At 41.1% G+C, this 20008-nt stretch overlaps 1 protein-coding gene across 3 annotated transcripts in view; it reads left to right on the top strand.

Moving 5' to 3' along the window:
- LOC131928691 (transmembrane protein 135) overlaps positions 1–20008 on the top strand; it is a gene marked incomplete at its 3' end in the record, with an annotated part of 89297 nt that overhangs the window by 53580 nt on the left and 15709 nt on the right. For all 3 annotated transcript variants that reach the window (XM_059284777.1, XM_059284779.1, XM_059284776.1), the window contains 1 exon segment: positions 6318–6364. In XM_059284777.1, coding sequence (XP_059140760.1) covers positions 6318–6364 — 47 coding nt within the window.

Genomic DNA, 20008 nt, shown 5'->3' with positions numbered 1-20008 from the left:
CCAGCTCTGATGAGTACCTGACTTAAGAAAGTATAGGTAGCTAGGCATGGTGCGGATATACCATTTCATCATATACCCATTTGCATTTTGTATGTGCATTTTTAAGCATTTCGGGAACACGTTTGAATGAAAATATTTATATCGCCATTGAGACAAGTTGGACGGAGAACTGAATATTAACCTGCTGTTTTTCTACCTTTGTTTTTTTTTTATCTTTTATTATTTCCCTTTCTGAACGTTGGAATGTCCATGTACTTGTTCGTTGTTCGTTGCTTGCTGTGTCTTGAGAGACTTAGATTCCAGTCGAGGAGGCAAGTGACAAGCCACACACGTAATGTAACCATTGTCTGCTGGGTGACTCCTCGGAAAAAAAATTAAATTTATTTCAATTCTCACTTAAGCTTTAAGAAAAACAAATCCTAAGCGAATTTTTAAAAATTTCCGTAGACACAACAAAATGAAACCTAATCCGTGGAAAGATTTCTATAAACTTATCGGGAATTTCTTTTTTTCTGCAGAACATGACGATCGTGCTGAGATTTAAAAATAAACTGGTATAGCTAATACATAGGGGGCTTCCAATGCCCCCCCCCCCCCCGTTGTTTCATTGAGCTGTTGAACAATTACCACCTATGTACACTACTTTTCAACAGTTCTTACGTGTTGGTTTTTTTTTTTTTTTTTTGTTCTTTTGGAGTGGATTCGAACACAGGACCTCACATAGAGACATAAAGAATTGACATGTCATTTCAACCTGTCAGTCAAGATGGGGGTGGGATGGTTGGGAGGGGGATCGCTGCATTTATTCTTGGAATAAATTTCTTACTCGCTGGAGATTTGATCTGTCCTCTTTTGTCTTGGTAGGTAGAATGAAAACAACCCCATAGGGATAAGGACAGGAACTATTTTTTTTTTGCCTGTCTTGTTGGTTTCTATCAAGGTATTTAACGCATGAGTTAAAACTCCGCGAAAGCTTCGTTGACAAGATAAATACAAATGTTAGTTGGTGATACATGAGGATGTGACGGGTCTTGGGGAGACGGTAGGGGGCGTTGTGTAAGTGGGCGAGTTGGTGGATGGGTTGGAGCTGGATAACTTGTAGGACGGGTTGGTTGTGGTTTTAGGGTGGGAACAAGGTTATGTGTGTGTGTGGGGGGGGGGGGGGTTGGTTGAAATTTGGGGACGGGTTGGTTGTAGGTTGGGGACAAGGTTGGGGGGGGGGGGGTTGAAATTTGGGGACGGGTTGGTGGTAGGATGGGGACAGGTTGGTGGTAGTTAGGAGACGGGTGGGAGACGGGTTGGTGGTAGGGTGGGATCGGGTTGGTGGGGGGGGGGTTGATGGTACGGGGGACACGGGTTGGTGGTAGGTTGGGGACGGGTTAGTGGTAGGGTGGGGGACGGGTTGGTGGGACGGGTTGGTTGTATGGAGGGTGGGGACGGGTTGGTTGTAGGGTAAGATCGGGTTTATTTTAGAGCTACATACTGCTGCTTTCCCCTCCCAACCCCCGCCCATTCCTCCTCTTTTCCAAGCACTTATATTCGCATTTCATCCTCCTGTCCCTACCTCCAAACTTCTACCAATACATTCACACCTTCACTCAGCCCCTTCTAACTCTAGACACTTTTACCCTCACTAATGTACCCCATGCTTCTAACCTCACACTTTTACCCCCACACTTTACCCTTACACCCCCCCCCCCCCTCCCACACACACACCCACAAGCCTGTAATAAAAATTGTACCCCAGAACCTCCCCTAGAATGACACATACCTGAAGCCCCAACAATCAGGTGCTGGTGCCATGTTTGTACTCCTCTCACCTGAGTACACCTGGCGGTTAGTTCACCGACACACCTACAAATTGACGTGCCACTGGAACCACTCTGGCATTTTCTGGTCGTCTCACCCTTGTCATCCGCCCATTGTCCCCACATATGGAACCTATTACCGCCCCTGCCAGTGTGAACTGTTTACCTTTTAAAAACCGTTTGTTTTTGTTTTTCTTTGGCACACAACTCCAGACACATGGGGTACAATTTGATTTGTCTAGAAGAGAATTATTGTCAGCAGTTTGTACAGTTATCGAAAGTTATCCTAGTGTGGAGGTATAGTTTTAGTCATGCTAGCACGCATCCCAATAGTTCAATAGAACAAACATGCGTATCTATATTACTAACACTTCTTAAGCAAATCCTTTGTACAGTGGCGTAGCTAAAGTATAGGAGAAGTTTTAAATCTCTAGAAAAGATGAATAATTTTTCGATGTATGTCACTAGAGTGCCAAATAGCACCAGTATACAATCTTTATACACGCGGACTGTGAAATATGTATTTGTATGGCTACCTTTTTAAGTAGTATGGGAATGGAGAGGTACAGTTCGAGTCGAGGTTCCTTCTTTAAATATTGTTTAGACAAAGAATGTGTTTTTCTTTTAAGTTATTATTTGAGGATGTAGGTAGGTAGAAGAAAACAACAACAATGAACGTTGCTGACTGGCTGTCGGTGTAAATGAGCACTTAAGAAAGCAAATATTGACGCTGCGGTTCAAGGGAAACGACTGGGTTGAAGAAAGAAGAAAAAACCAAGCTCTCTGCTAACAAGGTGCCTGTGTGCACGGGTCTGACGGGGGGCACCTGTCCACGTTATGTCCCCTTGATTTGATGCACCCGTCAGCTGGGAGTGGCACCCATTGTAAACGGTATCGCGGGGGGGGGGGGGGGGGGGGGGGCGGGGGGGGGGGAGTACCGGTAGGGTGAGGACACTGCGGTCATGAGATCTCATTAAAAGACGATATTTTATCACTTAATATCCCCCCCCCCTTCATCACTTAGCTTGCCTTGTGTGGTCTGATCTATTTACTTATTACTTAGGGGCCAGTGAGGAACACAGGGCTGCATCTAAACCTCTTCATTGTTTAAGGCAGTTCTCTTTATTGCATGCAGCCCACGTAAGCCCAGCAGCCATTGCTTCTTCCTCCACTGTCCAGGATAACTTAGCTCACCCAACTTCTTCTCTTCTCCTGAGGGTTCCAATCTAACACTTGCCTCGTAATGCTGTCCTTTTCCCTTCTCAAGGCCTGCCCGATCCACCCCCTTATGTCGACTCTAATGTCCCTATCAATCGGCAGCATTTGAGGTCTAAGTATAGACATGTTCTCTTGTGGAATAGATGCCGACACTAGACGAGGGTGGAATATATTACCACAGCCCAGAGTGAAACGTATCGTTAGATAAGAGATTTCATCTCTCTCATAATTCTCGCTGGCATGTGGATTGGATCTGAAGAACTGTCCAACGTTTGACTACACACCTGACGGCCATTTGTTGGAACACGGCTGATTAACTGTGAAGTATGTGAGAATAGTCTGTATAATTGGTTGCCTTTTTAAAAAAAATTCAGTTTAAAGAAAGTAATCTTTATGCTGAACATCAAAACATCAATTCTAGCTAGATCTAAATGACATGTAGAAGCCTAAAGCCATCTCAAGGGGGGGGTGCCACGTTTAATTATATATATATATATATATATATATATATATATATATATATAATGTCTAACCGTGTAGTTACAAAAGATGTTTGCAATGCTCACTAAACCTCAGAAGCCTATACACCTCACACATAAAAGACCTAAACTTGCGTGGTTTCCAAAAGCACAGAGTTTTGACCAATATTGTCCACAAACTCTTCTGGTCAAGCGCGGCTATATGCCGCACGTGTCATTCGGACACTTGGAGACGAGCAGCTGGTTCCATCTCTTGTCGGCGCCTGACGACAGTGGCACCGAGGGACACGAATTCGCCCCGCCCCTCACGTCGAGAGTGAACCTGTGGGGGGATGAGCCCGTGGCCAATCCCGGGGAGTGTGTCTGACGTGGGCGATTGTTTGCTGTCTGTTGCTTTATTGATCTGGTCTGCTGCCCGCCGTTGTTACTTACCGTGTCGTTGGCTGGCACCGGCTGGACTGTGGGCTGGTCATCTGTGGAACCACCCCTTGCATCTATCTACATCGGTATGGTGGACAGTCATTGTTTCCAGATAGACGTCGATCAAAGCTTACATTTTTTAAAGTCGTCGAAATAGCAAGGATCTTTAAAACAACATAGATCTAGAATCTAGTACTCTTTGCGTTTTGCTGATGAACTAGGTATACTGAAATGACTAAAAATGAAATTTAAAATTAGAAAATTAACGATAATACGAACAGAAGCTTACTCCATCTTCGCTCCAACCCTAAGATAAACCTAACCTACTAAAAAAGCTTAATTATTTGCAGTTTCTTCCAGATTGTTACTCATCTCGACTAAATCTGCTGTACAAATATGAATGCTTACATTTTTACTTTCTCGTATACGAAGTATAGAGGAAGTATTGTAATCGTGCAAAAGATCAAAATCGAGATTTTGAAAATCTCGACATTTTACACCTACCAGAGTCGGAAAAACAGTTTTGCAATTTTGTCCGCACGTCTCTGTGTGAGTATGTATTTGTGTGCGTGTATGTGTGTATGCTATGTGAACACGATATCTTGAGTACCGCTACAGCTATGTTGATGAAATTCCAGAGATTTCCGGTAACCGGAAGTGGAACTTATTCTACCAAAAACTTTAGTAGTGTTTCAGATAAATAATCCGAATTCCACATATAAGTAAAAGATCTATTTCTCTGCCTTCTGTCGAATTTGGAATAATTTCCGTTGACCGGAAATAGTACTTTACGCTATTTCCGATTTAACAAAAAACGCATATGAATTTATAAAGTACTAATATTCCGCATTATTATAGACATTGACATAGGATGTGATATGTGACTGGTATGTTGTCTACGGTTATAATTCCTGACACAGAAACAACTAGGTCTGTAGACGTGTCGTGTACCGCCGCTGAAATAGACACCCGTTTACACCTAGTACCACTGCTCCGGTAACAACTACCGTCTGTAAACATACGATGCTGTGGTGTACGGTCCCTGGTAGAGCTAGTTTGTGTTTGGGGTTCAAGTTTCAGAGCTTGATACACGGACACATAAAACCTTGATGAACACATACATTACTGGTGACACGGATTGTATCGAGTGTCCGGTCTATGTAAGGGTGTTGGTGTTGTCCCTCCACCCCCCCCCCCCCCAACCCCTACCCCAGCATCACATTCTTACCTATTTTAGATGTAGAAAGGATCCGTTTTAGATAGCCTGAGCTAAAAATAGTTTGTTACCAGTAGATGGCAATTTTTAATGTAATTATACCGAATGATACCGAGTAATGATCACAATCACTACGCAGTTTGTCGAGTTTGTTCTTTGACTTGTCAAACAGTTCAATAGTCAAAATGTCATGTGCATCGACACGCCTGGTAATTCTAATTACATCGACTTGTCAATTTTTGTTCCATATTAAGATTTGTCTGTTTGAACTAGTCAAATTGCTCCATATAAAACGTGTCTAATTGCATCATATATTGACTTGCCGAATTGCTCCATATAAAACGTCTCAAGTTCCCCCTCCCCCCCCCCACCCCCATGTAACCGTAGAGCCGCCACTGAATGTGTGTCTGGTCCCTCCACGGGGTCCAAGGAAATGACAGGTGTGACTGTGGTGTCTCAGGTAACGAAAGCTAACACCAGCCACCAGACCCCCAGACTGGTCGGGTTGGTTTCTTCTACACCTCATCCCCGCCTGCTTCAAATTCTTTGGCACATCCACATCTCTTACTCAGCCCATATCATAATTGTTGTATCTCATCTGCTACATCGATCGTCTAAGGCCATTAAATTGTTGTATATTATCTGCTACATCGATCGTCTAAGGCCATTAAATTGTTGTATATTATCTGCTACATCGACCATCTAAGGCCATTAAATTGTTGTATATTATCTGCTACATCGACCATCTAAGGCCATCAAATTCTTGACAAATCTACATCCCTAACCCAAGACCACCAACTTGTTTAATAACTCTGTAACATCCCCTTACTAATGCTCTCTTGTACGGCGTGGTTGAATGGTCGAACTTATGACTGCAAACCCGAGAGTCTCGAGTCATTGGGGTGTCCCTGAGTTCACCCTGCTCTGATGGGTACCTGACACATGTTATGGAAACAAAGGCGGCTGACCACATTACCCCCTGGTAATGGAGACAGACGAACTCTACTTCATCTGCCCCATATGTCTTGGGCACGAACGGGAAAAGATGATGACTTAGGCCATCACATTGTTTGCATCTCCTACAAGTTATGATGAGTTGTGTTTAAAGAAATGAACATGCTATATATATACCATTTAACAGGTGTTATACTAACGTCTGTGTTTGCTTACTTTCAGGTGTATCTGTTCAGTGCTGTCTCAGCTGTTTATCTGTACTTATTTAGGTAAGTGGTCGTCCCTAGTACATCTGTGATTCTGTCTAGCTTTTATCTGTACTTATTTAGGTAAGTGGTCGTCCATAGCACATCTGTGATTCTGTCTAGCTTTTATCTGTATTTATTTAGGTAAGTGGTCGTCCATAGCACATCTGTGATTCTGTCTAGCTTTTATCTGTACTTATTTAGGTAAGTGGTCGTCCATAGCACATCTGTGATTCTGTCTAGCTTTTATCTGTACTTATTTAGGTAAGTGGTCGTCCATAGCACATCTGTGATTCTGTCTAGCTTTTATCTGTACTTATTTAGGTAAGTGGTCGTCCATAGCACATCTGTGATTCTGTCTATCTTTTATCTGTACTTATTTAGGTAAGTGGTCGTCCATAGCACATCTGTGATTCTGTCTAGCTTTTATCTGTATTTATTTAGGTAAGTGGTCGTCCCTAGCACATCTGTGATTCTGTCTAGCTTTTATCTGTACTTATTTAGGTAAGTGGTCGTCCATAGCACATCTGTGATTCTGTCTAGCTTTTATCTGTACTTATTTAGGTAAGTGGTCGTCCCTAGCACATCTGTGATTCTGTCTAGCTTTTATCTGTACTTATTTAGGTAAGTGGTCGTCCATAGCACATCTGTGATTCTGTCTAGCTTTTATCTGTACTTATTTAGGTAAGTGGTCGTCCTTAGAACATCTGTGATTCTGTCTAGCTTTTATCTGTACTTATTTAGGTAAGTGGTCGTCCTTAGAACATCTGTGATTCTGTCTAGCTTTTATCTGTACTTATTTAGGTAAGTGGTCGTCCCTAGTACATCTGTGATTCTGTCTAGCTTTTATCTGTACTTATTTAGGTAAGTGGTCGTCTGTAGCACATCTGTGATTCTATCTAGCTGAGTAATACAGACCATTCAACCACACACAAGCCACACATCAAAACATCACTTTAAATAGGCACCCGCTTAAATAAATATACTTTAAAAATATACGTTTCAACTGTAATACTGCTTGGGTACATCTTTTTATTTTTAGGCCAAAGGGCAACAACCGGAGAAAAATTGTAATATTCGATATACTGGTTCTTTCATTTAATTGTTATGTGTTTTTTTAAATATATTTTTTTTTAATTGTGTGAAATAATAGCCTAAATTTAACGTATTTTATTAACTATGTTATCCGGTTGTTGTTTTTTTTAATATTCTAGCAAAAACATTTTTAGAACACTTTTAAAAAAAAATTACTGGGTTATTGACTCCTTGAGCACCTATAGGTGTTAAGCAATTTTTCGGGATTCTGTCTTCTTCTCTGTATTGCATCTTCTCACCAAATAATATATATTTAGATCTACATTTCTTTTCGGTTTTACACATGGACGGTCCATCATAGCCTCGCTACTTGCTTGTCTTGTGGATCGAATCCCTAAATTGTAGTCGTTAATTACGTGTTGATCGAATTGCACGACACCTGATTCCCATCTGTGAGCCACCCGATAATCGAACGACAGGTATATGACGTGTTGGTTCCAGTCTAGAAGAACTCTTGCACGCATGACTGGTGTCCGGGCCCCATGTTACACGTGTGTCGCCGGCCTCTACATGACGGACCCGCGGGGAGGGGGGGGGGCTAAAATGACCGGCGGCTCTCGCACCTTTTGTAATCCCGTTCATAAACCGACAACCGGCCCGTGTTTTGTTTCGTTTATTCTTCTCACAGAAACACAACAAAAAATGGCCCTCACGTGCAATTCAATGCCCCCCCCCCCCCACACCTCCTCACTCTCCCATCCCCCGCGGGTCAATTTCTCCCATTCTGCACACGTTTTGAGATCCTGTGGTAATCCCACGTTCCATATCTGTCCCACCAGCCATCGCGGCGTTCCCTTTTTGTTCGCTTTAATATTTTCATTTTCTTGACATTCTCATTCAAAAGTTTCCACCGACAAACCTCTAAACCCCCCTCCCCTCCTCCCCTCCCTCCCCGGTACAGTTTCAATTGTCCCCGCGGTGCCATAATTGCACAAAATGATATGCCCGAGGGGCATATTTTGACACGGAATCGTTAGCCGGACTTTGTTGCTGAATGGTATAATTTCCTGGGCACGACGTGTAGAGTGCACTTGGTGTAGCGGCCATTTCCCACAATCCCCCGCTCAACAGATCACTCCAAAACTCGTCGATATCGGCAGAGAAGGGGGGGGGGGGAGGAGGAGGGAAGTTTTATTTCATCTCGACGACAATGCAAATCTCGTGCGACACAACGGTGTTCTTTGAGTGAGGCGAGCGGCTAACCGTTTTTTTTATCTAACCAGTTCCCGTTGTTTCGGAGGAACCAGTGATGTGTAGAGGAACCTACCTACACCCCCCCCCCCCCTCATCCTAAACTGTTCCAACCATCGACACACACAACTGACTGAGTAATTACAATATCGTCGCTGCATCTTTGAATGTAACACAACTGTATGATAATAATTACAAGTGGCTTACACCTCCGGCTATAGAGGAGTGGGTGTTCAGGGGAGTAGTGTTATTATACACGGCACTATTCTTGCCACCCTTAACATCTATGTAATACAGGCCCATAAGTGGGAAGGTGCGTTTTTGTGAGCGGCGCTCAGTTTACTTAATAACACCTATATAATACAGGTTCCCAAGTGGAAGATGCGGTTGTAAACGGCGCCCAGATTAGCCGTACGTACTGCTGTCAAAGTCCGGTACTGTTTTATAAAGATGATACAGTCGTGGCCTGTTGCGTGAGATGTTGGAGGGTGTACGGGGGATGTTATATTAGACTGTATGGAGAGACGTAGTGGTGTTAGGGGGAGGACATGTAGGACTATATACATGACGTATTGTTGTTTGGGGGTGATGTAGGCAAGACCTAATCTTGCTAGGGGGAGGACATGTAGGACTATATGGCAAGACGTAATCTTGTTAGGGGGACATTTATGACTATATGGCAAGACCTAATCATGTTACGGGTAAGGCATACTTGCGTATACTAAGTAGTATATACGGTTCTGCGTGTTACGACCCGCTATGTTTAGGGGTAGGACATGGAAGACTGTATTTTAGGATGGAAGTTTATAAAGACTTGCTTGCTCTTTCATCAGACTTGACCATACTGCCGATACCAGTATAAAGAGAAAACATCTTTGAAAAAAGGGATAACATACCGGTTTACTGGAGAACATATGGTAGGACACATCGGCCTATACTAACTATAGGACATTGATAGAGTTAAGACAACTCGGTCTAGACTAACAGTAGGATATTGTTTTAGTTAAGAGATATTGGCTTATACTGACTGTAGAGTTAAGACTTCTTGGCATATACTATCAGGGACGGAGTTAAGACATATCGACCTACTATAACTGTAGTACAGAGTTGAAACATATCGGCCTATACTTACTAAAGGACAGAGTTAAGACATATCCGCCTATACTAACTTAAGGACATTGTTGAGACACATCGGCCTACACTAACTGTAGGACAGAGTTGAGACATATCGGCGTACATAAGCTGTACAAACACGGCATATAGCCTGTGGGTGTTACCGTACTCTCCAGTCTAAAGAACGGTGTTGTTGAACCTGTGATTAGCCCAGACTTGAGGAACGAAACCCCTCGGGGCCAACTTTGAGGATCTCAAGTAAACCTTGTTTTTGTGGTACGGTGGTAGATGAAGGGCGGCATCATGAGTGGACCCTGACTAGCGGATCCCGACAAAAGGACCCCCGACAAGAGGACCCCGACAACCGCTGGTAAGTCTCGACAATCTAGCGACACAAACTCGGATTGAAATGGCCTGCTCATGCAGACACGTCTTTCAAGCCGGAGACAAGTTTTTTTTTTGCCTGGAGGGGGGCGGACTCCTCAGAGGTTCATCCATGCGGCTAAAGCATCCCGAGTAGGGCGCCTAATTGGGTGTATTGTGGATCGCATGCCCGCCCGTCTTTAAATTACATTGCAGGTGTCCACACGGAACCAGTGAAGTGGTCGGCACCCCGTCTAGTACTGTAGCTAGTGTATCGCACACTATCTATACTTTACACGTTCTTAAACCACTTCATATGTATATTGTATGAGTCTTTATAAAAAGTTATAAAAACATATACATATACATGTATGTATATTTGTATGTATGCGTATAATATATACATATGCGTATATATATTATATATATATAATATATATATATATATATATATATATATATATATATATATATATATATATATATATATATATATATATATATATAATTATTGGGCGTGAAGATGCAGATTCTACATGTGAATATGTGCTGGCAAATACTTGTTCCCACTGCATATTTCCCCACACACATGAGCATGTCTTCCTCATCTGGTGGACACCCCCCAGCATAGGACACGCCGCATCCATTACACGTGGGTAGCGAGCGGTAAGACAAACGGGATCAATTATCTATGTAAAATATCAACAAATACATCCATTAGGTCATGTGGCCGCCTCCTGACAGCGCATAAATAAAGCCAATAACACGATGGATGTTCACCGGGACATTGTTTACTGGGGAGAGTTTGTGCTGAAGCTGAATAGACAGGTTTCATGCTCTGGCCTTTCATTGAAGGCGAGGTGGAACCTGTCAAATATGAACACATAAACAAACATGGCTCATATATATATATATATATATATATATATATATATATATATATATATATATATATATATATATATATATATATATATATATATATATTACTGCTAATGTATGGTATAAGAACGGAGCCGAATGAAGCTTTAATGATTCGTGCTGGGTTTTTACTTTCTCGTATATACGAAGTATAGAGAAAGTCTTGTAATCGTGCAAAAAAAAAATCGAGATTTTTACAAATCTCGACGTTTTACACCTCACTGATCCGGAAAAACATAATTTTGCAATCTTGTCCGTATGTCTGTGTGTCTGTCTGTCTGTCTGTCTGTCTGTCCGTGTGTAAACACGATTACTTGAGTACCGTTACAGCTAGGTTGATGAAATTTCATATATAAGTATTTTATCAAAATCGTAGATCCGTATCAACTTTTGAGCGATTTCCGATAACCGGAAGTGGTACTTTTCCTACTTTGAATTTTTCAAAAGCCTATAACTTGAGTATTTTTTTAGAGAGATAAATGAAATTTTACATGTAAGTAAAAGATCTAATTCTCTACCTTCTTTTAAATTTTGAGTAATTTCCGTTGACTGGAAGTAGTAATTTACGCTACTTGCGATTTCTCAAAAAACTAATGTACATTTTTAAAGTACTTATAATATTGCGCACTATTATGCGCTTTTTTATTTGGCGTTCACTTGGTGTGCAATTAATTTGTCTACGAGATTTTATTCTATTTTTAAAACTTTAAGTATTTAAAATGGATTAAAAATCATGTATATAGCCCGAGTTCCCATCCCCTGTTACTTTATATAAGAATATTCGAGAAAGTTTAGGGGAGATCACTCCCGGTTTATTTAAATAGCATTAATCACAATGTTAATTTCGCTGATGAAAGTGGCCATGTTTTATTTAGTGTTGTGTTCGGTTTTGATAATATATATATGTATGAGAATTATTTTTTAATATATTTTTGTGTAGTTGGCCCGACAATCGTCGTGCGACGTTAATGTTACTTGAATTGCTCAACTGAGATACGTTATGTGCTCAGGTTTTAGATAGTTAATAAATGGTTTCATTTAGGTGGCAAGGTTTTAGATAGTGAACTAGTAACATTTAGGTGGCCAAGTTTTAGATAGTGAAGTAGTAACATTTAGGTGGCCAAGTTTTAGATAGTGAAGTAGTAACATTTAGGTGGCCAAGTTTTAGATAGTGAAGTAGTAACATTTAGGTGGCCAAGTTTTGGATAGGTCTAGTTATCATTTAGTTGGCCAAGTTTTGGATAGGTCTAGTTATTATTTAGATGGCCAAGTTTTGGATAGGTCTAGTTATCATTTAGGTGGCCAAGTTTTGGATAGGTCTAGTTATCATTTAGTTGGCTAAGTTTTGGATAGGTCTAGTTATCATTTAGATGGCCACGTTTTGGATAGGTCTAGTTATCGTTTAGGTGGCCAAGTTTTGGATAGGTCTAGTTATCGTTTAGGTGGCCAAGCTTTGGATAGGTCTAGTTATCATTTAGGTGGCCATGTTTTGAATAGGTCTAGTTACCATTTAGTTGGTCAAGTTTTGGAAAGGTCTAGTTATCATTTAGTTGGTCAAGTTTTAGATAGTGAACTAGTAACATTTAGGTGGCCAAGTTTTGGATAGGTCTAGTTATCATTTAGGTGGCCAAGTTTTAAATAGGTCCAGTTATCATTTAGTTGGTCAAGTTTTGGATAGGTCTAGTTATCATTTAGTTGGTCAAGTTTTGGAAAGGTCTAGTTATCATTTAGAGTTGGTCAAGTTTTGGAAAGGTCTAGTTAATATTTAGTTGGTCAAGTTTTGGAACGGTCTAGTTATCATTTAGTTGGTCAAGTTTTAGATAGTGAACTAGTAACATTTAGGTGGCCAAGTTTTGGATAGGTCTAGTTATCATTTAGGTGGCCAAGTTTTAAATAGGTCCAGTTATCATTTAGTTGGTCAAGTTTTGGATAGGTCTAGTTATCATTTAGTTGGTCAAGTTTTGGAAAGGTCTAGTTATCATTTAGAGTTGGTCAAGTTTTGGAAAGGTCTAGTTAATATTTAGTTGGTCAAGTTTTGGAAAGGTCTAGTTATCATTTAGTTGGTCAAGTTTTAGATAGTGAACTAGTAACATTTAGGTGGCCAAGTTTTGGATAGGTCTAGTTATCATTTAGGTGGCCAAGTTTTAGCCATGGTAAAGTAAAAAGATAAACAAGTCCACCATGTGTTAGTAATTGTAGGCGGGCACCAAAATGTCGCACATCCGGCCAGATGATCCCCCCCCCCCCCACCTAAGTGTCACGGCCATTATGACGTCCGGTGTGCGCCTGTCACCCAGCACCTGAGGGATGATTGTGTGGGCCTGTCAGACCCGGCTAACGGCAATGAATTCCCTCCTGTTTTCCCCCCACTGACGGGCCCTGAGTGTTTATTTATATTTCATATTCTCAAACCGGCGGAGATTGGGCTGGCGGGAAGCGCGTATGTCTGTTGGAATTGGAGAGATTAGGGGTGGGGGTGGGAGGAGGGGGGGGGGAGTAGCACCTGGTAATCGTAGTGTTGTTATTGTAATGAAATGGGAAGGGGGGGTATGAGAGTTGGGGTTATAACAGGTGAAAGGAGTTGTGCTTGTATATCTAGTAGATTTCTAGAGCTTAAAGTTAAGATTTCGTTTTTTTCTCTATAATCGATCGAATGGAATATTTTTATATTTAAAGGTGTTATGGGGGTGGGTGGTGGCGGGACGGTTTTTCCTTTATTGATAGTAGCAAAGTGTTTGTTTGCTGTTGGTTATGAAAACAGGACTTTTGGTGGTAATTTGTCGGAGCAAATGAGTGTTTTTCCAGTATTGGCTGTCCAAACAAAAAGCAGCGCGGAGACGCGGGGTGCAGGGGTTTGGGAAAATTAGCTTCGTGTCAGAGGGGGTCGGCAGATTACAGGGGCCTGTCTAAACACGGGCAACTTCAGGGTCGAGAGAGACGGGTTTGGCTTCTCTAGGGGGATTCGGTAGAGAGACAGGTTTGGCTTCCTACTTTCCTAGAAGGTTGGCTAGGGTTTACGATTTGAGGTTTAGTATAAGCAATAGGGACGGAGAGGTTGAGGTGTATATTTTAACCCTGAATATATGCTTTCTGAAAGGGTTGATTGGGGTATGTATTCTATCCCTAATATGTGCTTTCTGAAGGGTTGGTTGGGGTATATAATCTATCCTTAAATATGTGCTTTCTGAAAGGGTTGATTGGGGTATGTATTTTATCCCTAATATGTGCTTTCTGAAAGGGTTGATTGGGGTATGTATTTTATCCCTAATATGTGCTTTCTGAAGGGTTGGTTGGGGTATATAATCTATCCTTAAATATGTGCTTTCTGAAGCGTTGGTTGGGTATGTATTTTATCCCTAATATGTGCTTTCTGAAAGGGTTGATTGGGGTATATAATCTATCCTTAAATATGTGCTTTCTGAAGCGTTGGTTGGGTATGTATTTTATCCCTAATATGTGCTTTCTGAAAGGGTTGATTGGGGTATATAATCTATCCTTAAATATGTGCTTTCTGAAGGGTTGGTTGGGGTATATAATCTATCCTTAAATATGTGCTTTCTGAAAGGGTTGATTGGGGTATGTATTCTATCCCTAATATGTGCTTTCTGAAGGGTTGGTTGGGGTATATAATCTATCCTTAAATATGTGCTTTCTGAAGCGTTGGTTGGGGCATATAATCTATCCCTAAATATGTGCTTTCTGAAGGGTTGGTTGGGTATATATTCTAACCCTGTTTAGGGTATACACATCTATTGAAATGTTTGGTTTGCCTATTCTAAAATGGAATGCACCTTTGATGAGTATAGTTTGGTTTCTAAAGAAAGATATTTGAAATATAATTCAAACTGATATGTTTTGTTTTCTGTCGGGCTATACAGTGGTACACGTTTCAACGTGACAGGTTGAGTTTCTAAGGGGTAAAAAAATATTTGGAAGCTTGCGTTGTTTATAGAAGTGTCTTGGTTGCTAACACGGGGGCTTATGGTAAACATTTTAAAGGGAAGGATTTAGTTTCTGTTAAGTAGACGCAAGTTGATTGTAAGCTTTACCCTACACAATTTGTCACTGTAGATTTACAAGGCTCTAATAGACCATATACCTCAGCTATAGATTTACAAGGCTCTGATAAACCATATACCTGTAGATTTACAAGGCTCTAATAGACCATATACCTGTAGATTTACAAGGCTCTAATAGACCATATACCTCAGCTATAGATTTACAAGGCTATGATAAACCATATACCTGTAGATTTGCAAGAGTCTGATAGACTATATACCTGTAGATTTACAAGGCTCTAATAAACCATATACCTGTAGATTTACAAGCTTCCAATAGATCATATACCTGTAGATTTACAAGCCTCTGATAGACCATATACCTCAGCTATAGATTTACAAGGCTCTGATAAACCATATACCTGTAGATTTACAAGGCTCTAATAGACCATATACCTGTAGATTTACAAGGCTCTAATAGACCATATACCTGTAGATTTACAAGGCTCTAATAGATCATATACCTCAGCTATAGATTTACAAGGCTCTGATAAACCATATACCTGTAGATTTGCAAGAGTCTGATAGACCATATACCTGTAGATTTACAAGGTTCTAATAGACCATATACCTCAGCTATAGATTTACAAGCCTCTGATAGACCATATACCCCAGCTGTAGAGGGCTCTGATAGACCATTTACCTCAGCTGTAGATTTACAAGCCTCTGATAGACCATACACCTCAGCTTTAGATTCACCAGCCTCTGATAGACCATTTAATTCCCTCAGCTGTAGATTCACCAGCCTCTGATAGACCATACACCTCAGCTGTAGGTTTACAAGCCTCTGATAGACCATATACCTCTGCGGTGGTGTCGACCTGCCGCGGATGCTCTGGGTAACGCTAGCATTGTTTAAGCCGATGATCGCCTCGTCTTTAAAAGCGTATTTACATTTGAGCTGCCTTGTCTCTCATCTCCCTCCCTCCTCCCCTCCCGTCTCTCCCCTCTCAGGTGCCAGAAAAGCTTTTGTTAAATCGTGTTGAAATGGAAGAACAGCACCGTGTGCCCAGAATTAGGATATATCAAAGCAACTCCTCAGGCCGGCTTTGGGAGATACTTGCCTGTGGTATACGGATCCTCACCTTCCCCTGTTTGTTGTCAAGACCCATCGTCTAGGTTTTCCTCTAGCCCAAAACATAACTAGCTTAAAATAAGCTTCCATGTTTTTTAAACTTTTCCTTTTATTTATTCAGGTAAATAATTTTTTTTCTTAACGAAGGAAAAGTGTTTAGTGCGCATATGCGGATGTGTTGTTGTAGGGGTGATTTTTTTTCTTCTGGGTGATTGGGGGAGGGGGGGGGGGGCGACTTTTCCCTAAAAGCCTAGTGGATTAACCCGCTTCAGTTTGGAACATAATTTCCTGCGCCTTGCTTGTCAGTCAATATTGAATAGTTTTTTTGTTGGGTTTTTTTTTTACTCGTTTCAGTTGGAGTAATTTGAAAGTTTTTGGGTCCTTGGTTTTATTTTTTGAGGCGGTGTGGGGTTGTTGAATTTGGGGGAGGGGATTTTTAAAAATGTCGATGTTTAAGTGCGTGTATAAAGAGTTGTTGAGAGGCAGATGACTATAGAGGATGCCAGTATTGTGGCACCGATGGCTTAGTGTTTGGGTTTGGATTAGGGCTAGCAAGTAAATTAATATCACGCGATTAACGGCTCATGTGACAAATTGGATTTTTTGGCAGGTTACGATAAAACCTACTGTACTTTATTGATGTATCGTGAACAGTTTACTTCTGGGTTTCGTGTATGTAGTTTTTGTACTTATGTTACTTTGTCATGCGCTTGTTTCAAGTTGACGTTAAGCTTTCGCTTACAAAATCTCGAGTTAAATGATCAACGTGCTTGTAGCTAACTGTCCCTGGTTAAGCCATGTCCAGGACTTCATAGTTACAGAAGGATGAGCTTTGGAGGTGACCACGCAATCTAGAGGTCGAAGAAACTGCTTTACTCTACTTCATCTGCTCGACGGAATTTTAGTTCAGGGTACTTTTAAAATCAAAACTTCATTTGAGATTACTTAAACTTACTATGTTAGCAGTCATCATACGAGATTATATATGCTAGCTAATTATGTTTATATGTTAGGTAATATCTTCATGTGTACATCATTAGTCCACAACTACAAGGATTTTTTGGCTGTATACACGTTGACCATACAACGTGAAAAGAATTTAATACTATTTAAAGAAGCTCTGAACGGTGGGCGTGGCCTCGTAGACCGATGGTTTCATGGCGTCATTGATTGAGTGTGGTAACGTTATCAAACCGCTTCTGTTAGACGCACCACTTCACGGTCATCCATAACACACGGCGGTGCCTACCACGGGTCGCTTTCAAAGGGCGGTAACTAGATCTCATCTACTCTCACAGATCAACTGATTCCATTGTAGTTGTGCCCCTTCATCTCAGCCGTGACGCTCTATCCTTATCACTCATTGTCATCCTGATTCTGGTACTTCTAATTTGTCAATTTTTTTTTCTCTCTCCCTATCGCGCAGATTTTCACTTTTCTTCTTTTAAGATTAGCAGTCGGCGATTGGCATTAAGGTGAAGAAGTTAAGTTAGATGGTACTGTTGTTTGTGAAGCAAGAACCAGCGCAACGCTATCGTCATTCTACTTTTGAGTGGTTTGATGTTATTCAACTGTGTTCTTTGCCAGCGTAAAGCTTAACATTCACGCTAGATCAAAGGCTTTTTAAACTTCTATTCACGTCTTTTGTGGTATATTACATATGTATTTATAACAGATTATTGTAACGAAAAATATACGATTTTATTATTTGCTTCAAAGTGTACTTTGTCCTTGACTTTAGAATTTTTTTAGAGCAGCGGTGATCTCTTCTTTTCTTTTTTTTTAAAAGAAAAGTTTAAATATCTATCCAGTATTTTTGGTATATTACATATTTATTTGTAACAGAGTACTGTAACAAAACAAAAAATACTATTTTGCTAATGCTTCAAAAGTGTATTTAGGCTTTGACTTCTAAAAATTTTTTTAGAACACCACTGACTTCTACTTTAAAATTAAAAAAAATATCAAAATCTCTATCCAACAGTTCTGCTAATGTAATTTTTGTGTTCATTTTAATTTTAAGTATTAACCCCCTCCCCCACCCAACTATCCCCAACTGAGTGTAGGGCCTGTCACGTGACTACCAATGGGATGGTGTGAAGAGACCCGGGATAAAACCCATGTAGGTGTTCAAGTGTCCCCCATCAATTTCTCGTTACCCCCCGAGTTTGATTTCCTCGGGTCTGGGTGAGGTTGTCAGTGACGTGACGTGACAGCCTGCCGACAGACCCAACGTTGGGGGGATTAGAGGCTAGGGGTGCTCTGGTGTTTGGGGGGGGGGGGGGGGCGTCTTTGGTGTTGGTTCGTGTAGAAAGGTGACGACCAACACAGTCAGACTTCTCGGTTTCTTTGTTCGGTCTTGTAAGCCTCGATTTGATTCTGTTAGATCTTTAAAGCCTCGTTACGATTCTTTTAGATCTTTAAAGCTACTATTAGATCCTATTTAGCGTCGATTTGATTCCAGTCACAATTTTTTTTATTGCGTAGCACAATTTGAAATTCTATGAAAACTGATACCTGACACATTATGATGAATTTCATTTTTTAAAGCAGGCAACTATGAATCGATGTGTCATCCGAAATGACACACATACAACAGCACATACTTTGATCAGGAATATTGTGTATGGCATGTGGTTGTATTGAATTAGATCTATGTTGTATTGTATAATATTGTTTTGTATTTATATTATATTGTATCGTATCGTATCCTATCGTACAGAACTGTACTGTACTGTATTGAGATGTGTTTAGTATTGGTCTGAGCATTTTCAAGCGTTCTTTTTTGGGTTTATGGTCTATGGGGGGAAAAAGATAATGTTCTAGTTTTTGATACTAGTGTGTTTTTTCCCCATGAAATTTCTGTATACCCTTTGTCACTATCGAAGGTGTAATGCAACGATCAAAGTAAACCTTAACATTCAGCCCTTCTAGGCAAGGTATGTTAGCTTGGCCAACGTTTGGGAAAATTTTATACATCCCAAAGTTAGAACAACACCACCACAAGTTAAAACAATACCACATTAAGTAAGAACAGCACCATCACAAGTTAAAACAACACCGCCACATGGTAAAAAAAATTAAACAATACCACAAGTTAAAAAGTAAAAAAAATACCAACTCAAGTAAGAACACCACCACCACTAGTTAAAACAATAACACCACCAGTTAAAACAATACCGCAAAATGCTACCAAAATAATACCCCCCCCCCCCCCCATATTAAACAATACCATCCCATATTTAAAACAATACCACTTTCTTATTAAAATCTATGGCCATGTGCAAATGTTTAGCTTTGTAAACCGTCGCCCGTCCCTCCGTTATTACCTATATAAATTGTCGCGGTTCCTCTCTGGCCGGGGGCCAACGAGCCAGCGCACGTCTGGTCCAATTTGGCACTGGTTAATCACGGCTTATTGTAAATAACTGGGCTCTGTATTGACATTCTAGTGTCAGATAGATGAGCAGTCCCGAGACTTGTGTACACCCCCATATCGTCTGCTGTGGGAATATTCAAACAGCACCCGTGGTGGCGCCACCGGTCCACATTCGCGTACGGTGTAGAAAAAGGGGGGTGCGCGGGGGCTGAAATCTGCCGGGGTCATCTTTTGGAGTGATCTGCCTTTGGGGCGTGAGTTGCCTCCCGTTGTTTACGCCAGGGGTACACAATGTCTTGCCTTGCACAAACACAGGAACGCAAACTTTACGCCGAGACAAGATCGCAATTTTCTCACTCGTCTCTGGGCCAGACGCCGGCTATTTTTATACTCCCGCCTCGTTTTGAGGCGTCGCTGGTAGGAGGAAGGGAGGGAGGAAAATGGCGTCCAATTAATTGGTATGGGTAAAGATG

This window comes from Physella acuta, unplaced genomic scaffold (genome assembly GCF_028476545.2).
Source record: "Physella acuta isolate Inbredline_101_S28 unplaced genomic scaffold, ASM2847654v3 ptg001533l, whole genome shotgun sequence".
NCBI classification, from domain to species: domain Eukaryota; kingdom Metazoa; phylum Mollusca; class Gastropoda; family Physidae; genus Physella; species Physella acuta.
Note: the sequence above shows the minus strand (reverse complement) of the source record. Positions and strands in the feature narration are given on the sequence as shown.